This window comes from Galeopterus variegatus, unplaced genomic scaffold (genome assembly GCF_000696425.1).
Source record: "Galeopterus variegatus unplaced genomic scaffold, G_variegatus-3.0.2 Scaffold1965, whole genome shotgun sequence".
Classification (NCBI taxonomy): Eukaryota; Metazoa; Chordata; class Mammalia; order Dermoptera; family Cynocephalidae; genus Galeopterus; species Galeopterus variegatus.
Genome location: NW_007728076.1, coordinates 304,722 through 316,620, shown reverse-complemented (window position 1 = coordinate 316,620; position 11,899 = coordinate 304,722). Strand labels below are relative to the sequence as shown.

General features: G+C 42.0%; 1 protein-coding gene across 1 annotated transcript in view; it reads left to right on the top strand.

Annotated features, from left to right (window-relative positions):
- Nucleotides 1-11,899, top strand: part of ADAMTSL1 (ADAMTS-like 1) — a 69,973-nt gene that overhangs the window by 2,053 nt on the left and 56,021 nt on the right. Inside the window, exon 2 of the mRNA XM_008579840.1 lies at nucleotides 2,350-2,484. Within this exon, the coding sequence (XP_008578062.1) occupies nucleotides 2,350-2,484 (135 nt within the window). The remainder of the gene's footprint in view (nucleotides 1-2,349; nucleotides 2,485-11,899) is intronic.

Genomic DNA, 11,899 nt, shown 5'->3' with positions numbered 1-11,899 from the left:
CAGTGGCTTGGTCATTGCTGGGCTGGGTGCAGATGTCAGGGGTGTGTGGCAAAAGCCCTCGTCCCCCCACTATCCCAAAACTGAGATTTCATGCCAAGTTCTGTGACTTAACCTGTAGTGTGAAGACTTGAAGTGTATTGAGACAGACTTTCATTCATTTACTCATCTGGTCATTGGAGCAATAGTCATTAAGTGTTGCCTCTAAGTCCCATGTCATCTGGACACTGGTAGAGCTTTAAGACAAATACAAGAGGTTACCTCTGCCCCTGAGGAATTTATATTTTTTCTGGAAAGTTCAAATCGATATGCACCAAAGAAGAAAAATACTGTAGAAGCTGTAAGGACATTAGGAGGGGCTGACATTTGGCCCAAGGAGAGCAGATTGTTTTTGAAGATGGGACCTAGCATCCCCTTTCTCCTCTTAGTAAACAGCAAAGGCTTCTGAGTTTCAAGAAGAAATATTAAGAAGAGGGGAGAAAGAAAGACTAACTTTGAGTAAACTGCCACCATCAGTTCCTAAAATCATGATATTCCAGAGTAGAAAGAGATCTTGGAAAGGAACTTCATTTATAGATAAGGAAACTTAAGGCTCAGAGGGATTAAATGATTTGCCCAAAATAGTGAATGAAAGAGCCATAGCTCAAACTAAGGATTCCTGAACCCAGGCATGGTGCTTTTCCCTATACCATATGAAGAGAGATTTTTGTGGGGTTTTTTAATTATTATTATATTTTATATACAGTCGTTGCTCAGTATCCCTGTGAGATTGGTTCCAGGACCTCCCACACATACCAAAATCCAGGGATGCTTAAGTCTCTGATATAAAATGGTGTAATATTTATATATAACCTACCCACATCCTTCTGTTTACTTTCAATCATCTGTAGGTTACTTATAATACCTGATATAATGTAAATGCTATGTGAATAGTTGTTATACTGTATCATTTAGGGAAGATTAGTTGTTATACTGTGTTGCAAGGAAAAAATGATTAGTTGTTATACTGTATTGCAAGGAAAAAAAAGTCTGTACGTGTTCAGTACAGATGCAATTACTTTTTTCAAATATTTTCAATCTGCATTTGGTCGAATTCACAGATGCAGAATCCCCAGATACAAAGTGTCTACCGTGTATGTGTGTGTATACACATATATATGAATATGTATATGTGTGTGTATACACATATATATGAATATGTATATGTGTGTATATGTATATATAATCTCAAGTTCATCATTTTTTTCTCTATGCAATGGTCTTTGGTAGTCAAAGGCAGAAAGATGGAAGGTATGTTTCTGAAGTAGACTCAGGCACCATCATGACTTGTCTATTTGCCATCCCTAATAAAGTGCCTAACAAGATGCCAAGCACATAGTAGGGCCCTCCCTGAATGCTGTTGAAAGGAGCATCAATCACAAGAGCAATGCTCCTGCTTCTCCTACTCCAGCAAGTGCTCTGGAGAATAAGGTGGGAGCTGACCTTGGAGTGTGAAATGCGGTGATACAGGAAGAGTGCGAAGGGGCTCTGCTGCTTTTCCAGCAGAGTCTGAGGTCATCCCACCACTAAGCTCAGCAGGTGCTTGCCTCCTTATTTGTCCAGTGGAAATGATAAGCAAGCCACTATAGTTCCCATTTGTATCACTTTTGGCACTGGTGAGCTGTGACCTCTGATGACTTCAGCCCTGACTCCATGCAAGCTTTTGAATAACAAACCATCTCATAATAAACTTTTCTTTCTGTTCTGCTTATCTGGTTCCTTCTTGGGCATAGAAATCCAGAACACAGAGCAGATTAACTTGTCAACTTCACAACCAGATCTTTTTCTTCATAGAAGAAGCCACTCATAGGGTCCTTTTAAATAAGAAATTCCTGTGGCACATCTCTACCTGTTGGTATAATAACAAAGTGCCTCTCTCTAAAGGATAAGAGTTAAATAAATAAATGGAATGAAAACTATTTAGCATGGGACTTGGCAGATAGTAAATGCTAAAGTTGGCTTTTTTAAAAAGTGTCTTTTTAATATGATTTAATTTACCTACAGACTTGTAGAGACCCAATGGCACTGTGATATAAAGTAAGGAACTCCTGAAACTAACATGCCTGGTTCTTAATAATGCCCTTATTATTTCAGGCATCAAATATTAATTTTGAAATTAATATTTGATTAATTTTTGAAATTAATATTTGACTCACCTTCATTGGTACACTTTTCTATAGGAAAAATGATGTTAAAAGGAAACAGCAGCAATGCCCATCTTATCTACCCACACATGTACATACACACACCTCTGGTCTTCCCTTTAAGCCTGAGTGCTTAAACCTGTCTGATTCGCCATCTGCCTTCTCACAGATCCCCCCCAAGTCCCCACACAGTTGGAAGACATCAGGGCCTTGCTCTCAGCCACTGGACCGAACCTTCCTTCGGTGCTGATGTCTCCTCTGGGAACACAGCTGGTCCTGGATCCTGGGAATTCTGCTCTTCTCGGTGAGTCCGGCCTTCTGAAACATTGGGCAGAAATCCAGGGCTGGACAGGATTTATGGATGGGTGACTGCTTGCAGGTGGGAGGGAGGCAGCAGCGGGGGGTGGCCAACAGGAAATCGCTAAATTGCCTGCAGAATCCAGACTCACCAGTGGAAACTTGGCTGACTTTCCATATGAGGTGAGTGCAGTTCTTGGTCTGGACTCTATAGCTTGTCTCGATTCCAGCATGGCTCCATTCTGAATCCTCCTGGGCTGATGCCACAGTCCAGATCCTCTCGATCCAGACTGACTCGTGAAACTTTGTGAAAGACACAGCATTAAAGAACAGTCCCTGGATCTCCTCTCCCCTTGCTAACCATTCCCCAGTACTCCCCCATGACCTTCTCCCACCTAAACTAGACCTACAGTCAGCTTTCAAGGAGAAAGCTGCAGTATCAGCACCTGCTAGGAGCCAGAGGATTCTATTTAAGCCACAGCCTTCTGTAGGTAGAGCCTAAAACCAACCCAGATAGACTCTTCAAGGCAAGTGTTTAAATATTTCCACCAGGTACAGCCTCCCTGGCATCTATCATTGGGAACCTTCAAGTTACTGGCCACACATCTGGTGCCCTCTGGGTGCAGGGAGTTGTGTGAGGGTGTCCGAGTCCTGGGCTCTTCATATCAAAATTATGGAGGTGCTAGAGGAAACTCCACGTTCCCATCATGACCTCTGGAGGTGGTAAGGGTGGAGAAGAATTCTTCTGCCTTCCAAAGCCCTGAGCGGGGAGGAAAGCCTATGCACACGTTTGTGCAAGGAGTGTATGGGAAATATCTATACCTGCCTCTTCATTGTGCTGTGAACTTAAGACCCAAAACTGCTCTTTAAAAAAGAAAAAAAGGCCTAAGGGTGGAGAAGAATTCTTCTGCCTTCCAAAGCCCTGAGCGGGTAGGAAAGCCTATGCACGCGTTTGTGCAAGGAGTGTATGGGAAATATCTATACCTTCCTCTTCATTGTGCTGTGAACTTAAGACCCAAAACTGCTCTTTAAAAAAGAAAAAAAGGCCTACAAAGTGGGGGAGATTTTCATGCTAATTCTAGATGACCTCAAATGTTGATAACAGTAGCTAGAATTATTCCCTTGACTCAAAGTTTAAAGTTTCTCTATTCTTTTTCCTGCCAAATAGCAAAGAATAGGACAATGGGTTTGCAGTCATATTGGTAATAACTTATCAACATGGCCTGCCATCTTTAGGATTAGAGCACAGAAAGAGTATCTTCCATTTTCATTATCATCTGAAATTAGTGAAGAATCCTCATAGCTTATCGGTATATAGAAAAGTTTCTGATTTTTCTATTTCTGATCTGAGTAAAAATAAGACACAGATATGGTAACAAGTAGCCCTGTTCTGTTCCCATAACTTGTACAAGCATGGCATTGACTTTTTCCACATGATGTTAATCAGAATTCATAGAAGGTTCAAATTGCATATTTTCTTTGGCTTACGAATGGTAAACTTTTTCCACATTAAATGTGTGCATTGTGAACTTCTTTATTTTAGACTCATCACTATAAGAAATTATTATAACTGTTAATTACACCCCAGTCACTGGTAGGGTATACAGCAATTGTTTATTTTCAAAGTTCAATAACTCTTTGAGTCACTCGGGTGCCATTCAGCATGCTGGAAAACTTAACCTGCTCATATTTTTCTGTTATGGCTTTACTTTCTCCTTTATTCTGGAATAATATTTTGTCTCATTTTAGCAATGGGCAATAAGAATTTACTGTGCTTTATGCTGCTGGATTCCATTGGTAGTTTATGATGCTTTGTTACCTTAGACTGGCATTTAAATGTAACAGTTAAGAGACACCCTAATACCCTAGTCCACATCCAGACCGCTCCATTGGAATGACACAGTAAGTCAGTCTCCATAAAGTCCCTGAAGGTCTGCCTGGACAAAATGGACCCTAGAGGTGAATGTCAGAGTTGCGCCAGCACTAGGGAACTAGGGGTGATCTCCATGGAGTTATGGAGATGAATTAGGGCGTGAAGCCAAGTACCAGGACTCTGGGAAGTCAGTTATTTGAGACAGACCAGAGCTGAGCACAGAAGAAGAATGGGTGAGATTCGAATAGGCAGAAAGGAAGAGAAATGGGTGCTCCATGTGAGGAAGATGCACCCTGAGATGAAGATGCATGGATTGCTATCAGTTATCTGTTCAGAAACAGCTGTAGAGCACCACTGCTCTAAGACTGATGATGGGCGACTGAAATGGGACAGAAACTAGGCCTTCAAAATGTGCAAGCCTCAGCCAGAGCTCGTCCACTCAGATTTGGCTTAGACCCTCACCCCAACTATCCTAATGCCCTCCTGGTATCCTGAGCTCCCAGACCCTCACCCCAACTATTCTCACACCATCCCTCCTTCCTGAGCTCCCCAAACCCTCCCCCCCAAATTCGCATACCTCCCTCCATCCTGAGCTCTCCCAGAGCCTCACCTCAGTAATCCCCATACCTCCCTCCACCCTGAGCTCCCCTAACCCTCCTCCCAACAATTCTCATACCTCCGCCATTCCTGAGCTCCCCTGCTAGTGACTCGTCCTGCTCCCGTTTGGACAGGTTCCCATCCCTGGCTCCAACAGGTGGCTCTTTTAGACCACAGTGTGTGCTCTGGGCACACGACATAAGCCAGGGAGGCCAGAGAGGAGGTTTTGTGAGGGTCATTAAGAAATTAGAACACTTAAGTGGCATCAGATTGCAGAGGGCCTTGAAAGCTGGACTAAAGAAGTAGATTGACTATGTGGGAAATGGGCACAGGCTTTCAGAGGGTTTTTAAGTAGGAGAATGACATCGTGAAAGTAATGTTTGGGAAGAATTAATCTGACATTCCATAGGAATAATCAATAGTGGGAGAGATTTAACGAAGAAACCCTATTTTGAGGGTAACAGATATTCTAGACCAGGATGGAGATACGTGGCAAAGATCCTGCTAGTAGCTCCTCCCACAGCCAAGACATCCCTTTACACTCAGCGCAGGTACTGCCTTGGAATTCATTTTAACATTCCCACCAAGCCTGGTGGCAGTTGATATCCAGAAACAGTCATGATGCTCTTTTACACTCAGCCCAGGTACTGCCTTGGAATTCATTTTAACATTCCCACCAAGCCTGGTGGCAGTTGATATCCAGGATGAAAGCCATTTGCCAACCCTGGTATAGTGTGAGAGTCCAGTGATTGCAGTTCTCCCATGAACGAGGTTAGCTGGCTGTCACAGATTCAGGGAACTTCAAGGTTCTGTGGCACAGGGACAGTAGCTCATGGACCTCGATTCTCATGTTTTCATGGAAGGAAGGGAAGAAGGTAGAGTTGGGGTTTTTGAAGCCATGTATTGGAGCTACTGTTCTTCATTAAGACCTGAGTGTTGAGATTCCCAGTAGGTGAGTCTATTCCAGAAAGGGCTGTTTTGGTTATCAGACCCTCTGGCATTGATTTTAGTTCAAGCCACTGCTACAGCTTTCCAGAAGGAATGTTGATGGACCAGTACATGCATGGGCTCATCTGGGCCTCACTTTTCATAACCATAAAATGAAAACAGGACTAGAGAGTCCCTTGCCACTCCCCCACTCTTGACTCTGTGGCTTAGAAATGGAAAATAACCCGTGGAGGCTCTTCCATGCAAAGTGGACCCAACCTAACTGGATCCATTTTCCCAGAAAAGACAGTGCTCATTTTTTTTTGGTCCTTGTTTACAGCTATCCTTTTTGCAAGGAGGCCAAAACCATGCCAACTGCTCTGGAGGGCAAGGCCAGTGCCCACACTACCAGCTTTGGTGGTCCAGGCTCAAGTAGTACTCCACAGGGCTCCATTTATAGAGCAGCAGCATTTCAGGCCTCCCTGCTGCACCTAAAACTTTTTGCAGACTTCTGTTAGATATTATTTTTGGCCACTAAAGCCCAAGACTAATATTTGTCACAGTATCATTTATAGGGCATTAGCATTGATATTTTTGAAAAATAACTTTTATTGGAGATTTTAGTATAAGAGCAATACATCTTCATTGTAAAACAGTTAAAAATGGAAACAAAAAGAAAAAATAAAAATTATCTATAATTACCTAACCCAGAGAAAATCAGGGCAAATACCATTTTCCTAGACATTAATATACATATTGTACATATCTTTTGTCTAAAATGAAATGTACTTTATATACGGCTTGTAACTTTTTTCATTTAATGGTATATAACAATATCTTTCCGTGTCTCTAAATGGTCTTCAGCAATTTCATTTTTAATATCTGCATTTGTGGGAGGTACTGTATCTTATTCAACTAGTTCTCTAATGTTGGACTTTTAGGGTCTTTGCAATATTTTACTATTATTAGAAAAAATAGATATGATGAATATTCTTGTTTCTAAATCCTTGTGTGCATTCCTGTTGACTTAGGTTTTATTCCAAGAAGTGGAATTACTGTGTCAAAAGCTTTATATCTTAGGTTTTTACTACATGTTGTCCAATTGCCCTTCCACAAAGTTTTGCCTATTTTATACGCCCACCAGCACCGTACGAGGGTTCCCCTTCCTCCAAAATGTTATCGACACTCGGTATGACCAGGAGTCTTTACATTTACCTTTTAACTTGTGAATACCCAATGGCATAAAATTCAATATGAAAAATGGTATAAATACATTTTTATTTTTATTCCTTTGGTTATGTGATTTTAAATAGCTTTGGTTTTTATGTTTATCATTTATATTCATTTATGAATTGCCTATTCAGGTCTTTTGTTCATTTTTTGATAGGTATTTATCTTTTTTATTCATCTGTGAGATACAAGTACATATTTATATATGTTTGACATATATTTGACAATTTGACAGTTGATATACCAGTACACTAAATAATATATATTTAAAATCTAAAACGTTATGTTTTGATATACACCTGTAAATCCATCGCCACCATCAACATCATGAGGGCGTTCATCATTCCCAAAAGTTACTTACCTTGGACCCCTTGGTAATTGCTCCCTCACCCCCTGCCGCCCCCACAACATCACCACTCCCACCCCAGGCAACCCCCGATCTGCCTTCTGTCATTGTTGACCAGATTGCATTTTCTAGAAAGTTATATTAAAATAATCATACTTTGGGGGAATTTGGCTCCTTTCACTCAGGACAATAATTTTGAGATTCTCCCATTTTGTAACTTGTATCAATAGCGCATTTCTTTTTATTGCTGATCAGCATTCTAATGTATAGTTATCCTATAGTTTGTTTAATCATTCACCTGCTGAGAGACAGGACGGTCATTTCTAGTTTCTAGTTACTACAGATAAAGCTGCTGTAAATATTCGTGTATGTTAGTCTTTGTGTGAACGCATGCTTTCATCCCTCTTGATTAACCATCTAGGAGTGAATGTCTGGATCACACACTATGGTGGGGGTATGTTTAACCCTTTAAGAAACAGCCAAACTGTTTTCCAAAGTGGTTGTACTTCTTTACGCTACCACCAGCAGTGTAGGAAAGTCCCGGGTTCTCCATATCCCCACCACATCTTGCTATAGTTGATCTTTTTAATTTTAGACATTCTACCATGCGCGTAGTGATCTCTCATGGTGGTTCTAATCTGCATTTTTTAAATAACTAATAGTGTTGAGCATCTTTTCCTGTGCTTATTTGCCATCCTGATTTCTTCTTTGATGAAATGTCTACTTAGTTTTTTAGCTCTGTTTTTTTTTAATTGGGTTGTTTATTAAATTTTGAGAGTTCTTTATGTTTTTTGAATACAATATCCTTTATTAGATATATGATTTCCAAATACTTTGACCCAGTCAGTGGCTGTCTTTTTAATCTCTCAACTGTCTTTCAAAGAGTAGAAGATTTTGATTTTGACGAAATTCGACTTATTAGATTTTTTCTGTTATAGATCATTCTTTTGGTGGTGTATTTAGAAATCTTTGCTACCCCAATGTTTCAGAGATTTTCTGCAATGTTTTCTTCTAGAAGTTTTGTAGTTTTAGGTTGTATAGTTAGGTTTATAATTTATTTTAAGTCAGTTTTTGTATATGATGTGAGATATATATTGAAGTTCATTTTATGCTTGTGGATATCCAACTTGTTCACTACTTTTGGTTGAAAAGATTATCCTTTTTCCAGTGAATTCCATTTGAACCTTTATGGAAAGTCAGTTATCCTTACATGTGTGGGTATATTTCTAGGCTCCCTATTTTATTTCACTGATGTATTTGACTCTTTACACCAATACCACATTCTCTATTATGCACTATGAACCGTAAGGTCTTCCCGTCTGGCTGGTGGGAGCAACTGCTGTTCCCTACCTCGTGTGATCATTAGCTACTAGGACATCTAATCTTTCAGGTGGCTCTTTGCCCTGCCTCGGGTGTTTCTTCACACATGTGCACTAATCAGCATTCTGCTGGATACTCAAGGGGAATCCTCTGATTTACAAAACCACTTGTTTTTGTAAATAAGGTTTTATTGTAACACAGCCACACGTTCATTTACCTATGTGTTGTGTGGCTGCTTTCACACTACAACAGCAGAGGTGAGTGCTTGTGACAGAGACCGTATGGCCCCCAGCCTAAAATATTTCCTATCTGGCTCTTTACAAAAAATGTTTGGCAACCCCTGATCTAGCTCTTCCACCTCATTATTAGAAAGGATACTGAGTTCTATGGTGGTGATCTCATATCCCCTGTTTCTGAGGATCGTACTCTGTCCACTGTATCACTGTGTCCTTTATCATGTCACTGTGTTAGGTTTTCTCCATGAGGCCAAGACCCTGAATGACAAAAAAACAAAAAGAGACACCTACAGGAGTAGAGACTGTCCTCAGGCAAGAGAGGAAACCTGCATTCTAAAGGCCCTGGATTTTTTTCCATGAGGCCAAGACCCTGAATGACAAAAAAACAAAAAGAGACACCTATAGGAGTAGAGACTGTCCTCAGGCAAGAGAGGAAACCTGCATTCTAAAGGCCCTGGATTTTTTTTTACAGAATTAGATGACCTCAAATAGCTCCATCCAATAACAAAATACATAATTATCTGTGGTTTCAGGAAAGCAGTTCAGTGCCTTTTTTCAGCATATCTTATTTAGGTCTAGAGCCTGTTAGAGTGTCTTACAAAATACATACAAAGGGTTTGGCCTGCCTGCTCTGTTTAGTGGCACACGGTCCCCTGTGAGTGAGCAAGTTCCCAGGCCCCAGTCAGAGGGTCTCATCACAGCACCCCTGCTGGAGGCTCGTCATGCTAGCCCCTCCAAGAGCCAAAGGCACAAGCCTTTTTACATGCCTTGTGACTTACCAAGAGGAGGTAGATTCAGGTAGTCATTCAAATCTGAGTTTTCAGAGTAAAGCCTTTCCATGAAAAAGTCATTGTGTCTGGCCCTTCTCCCCAGTGGGGACTCAAGGGGCATAGCCCAACTCAAGGGGCATAGCCCAACGCCCTTTCAGCATCAACAACCTGCTCCCCAGCGCAGCAGGCCCAGCAGCCCCAGGCTCTGCTTGGGTAGCAGTGCCACTTTTCAGGGCCCTTCCAGCCCTCGCAAGGACAGGCAGTGGGACTGAGGCCCACACACTGCAGTCAGGCAGTGGTGGTGTGACCACCTGAGATAGGTGGCTTGGTGTTTTCCTCTCTGCTTGTTTCTCTGCTGAGAATCTCAGAGCCTTGGTGGCATAAGGTGGACTTCCAGATGTCTCTGCTAAGAGCAGTGATGCTATTGTTCACCCAAAATCTCATGCTAAAAGATGAGAAGGTATTTCTTTAACACTGAAGTTAAGACTGAACCACTGCTACAAATAATATCAGCCAGGTGGGGTAAATTTACAGGAGCCAAGTCTGAAGGTGGAGCTCACAAACAGTGTTCCATAAACCTCTCAAAGTTGGAGGGTATATCAGAAAACAGTTGAATAAATATTAATATCCAAAGTTGAAATTCCTGACAAAGAGCCTAAGAAGGCAATTGTCTCAGAGATCAATATGAACATTTAATCATTCAGCAAATATTTAGAGTGCCTACTATGTGCCAAGCACTGTGCTAAGAACCAGGGATACACAGTAAATAAGAAAAGCACAAACCTAGCCCTCATTCATTCACTCATTCAAGAAAGATTTATTGAGCATTTATTTACTGTGCCCAGGCACTGTTCTAGATACTGAAGATACAGTAATAAGCGAAACAGATCAATGTACCTACTCTTGTGCCATGTGACTAGTGGGGGCACTGAAAGTCTGGTGGGAAAGTAATTCAAATAAGAGGAGCATGATAAAAAGGGGAAGAACTGGATGCTTTGGGGGCTTGTGACAGGACAGCTTCCCTGGCCTGAGCTTCAGGCAACGTTTCTCTGAGGAAGGGATGTTTGAGCAAGATTGCAAGGCTGGATAAAAGTTGCCCAGTGAAGAGAGGGGAAGAACACTCCAGGCAGAGGAACCAGCAGAGGCTCTGAAGAAAGAAAACATAAGCATTTCAAGAGCCTTAAAGCCAGACTTAGGTAGAGGGGCCTCAGATGAGGCTGGAGAGGAAAATGGAGCAAGTTGTTGGCACTCGGTAAGCCAAGGTGGGACCCTGGCACTTTGCCCTAAGCACAGTGGGAAGTCTTTGCACGGTTTCAAGGCAGGAGGAGAGAGACAGCATCTGCTCTGTGTTTTTAAAAGCTTATTCTGGCTGGTGGCTAGAGGACGGTTTCTAGGGGAGGAGACTAGATAGACTACACTGTTTAGGAAGTTGTTGCAGTATTCCAGGTAAGAGAAAACCGTGGCTTAGATTAGAGACGTGGAGGAAATGGGAAAAAGTGGATGCCTTCAGGGATATGTAGGAGGTAACATCGACAGGACTTGGTATACAGATGAATGTGAAAAGGAAAGCAAAGAAAACCGTGGCTTAGATTAGAGACGTGGAGGAAATGGGAAAAAGTGGATGCCTTCGGGGATATGTAGGAGGTAACATCGACAGGACTTGGTATACAGATGAATGTGAAAAGGAAAGCAGCATCTGTAGAAACCACAGGTTCTGAAAAGCATCTGATTTTTTAGGTTTTCTTCACTGAAACTCTCGTGTATCTCCTGTGTGGTAATGACACATCCCAGACCACTCAAGCCAAGATGTTAGAGTGAAATGGAGAACTGCCTGGGTGAGCAGGTGCACAGAGAGCCATCGTGAGCAGGAGAGCCCGAAGCTTCTTGCTAATCCTGTTCCATCTCCCTAAAGACATGGGCTCAGCTGCTGCTAGATGCCCAGTCCTGTGCTTCTCCCCAGCCTCTGAGGAGCTCAGACGTAGCAGGAGAGACAGAAAAGTCAACAACGAGTCTGAGAAAAGCTCTCTGGAGTTGCAAAGGCAGCCAAAGGGAACAGAGGAGGGAAGACCCCTTTCTTTGGTGACAGGGGAATCAGGGAGGGTTTAACAGAGAAACTGCTGGAG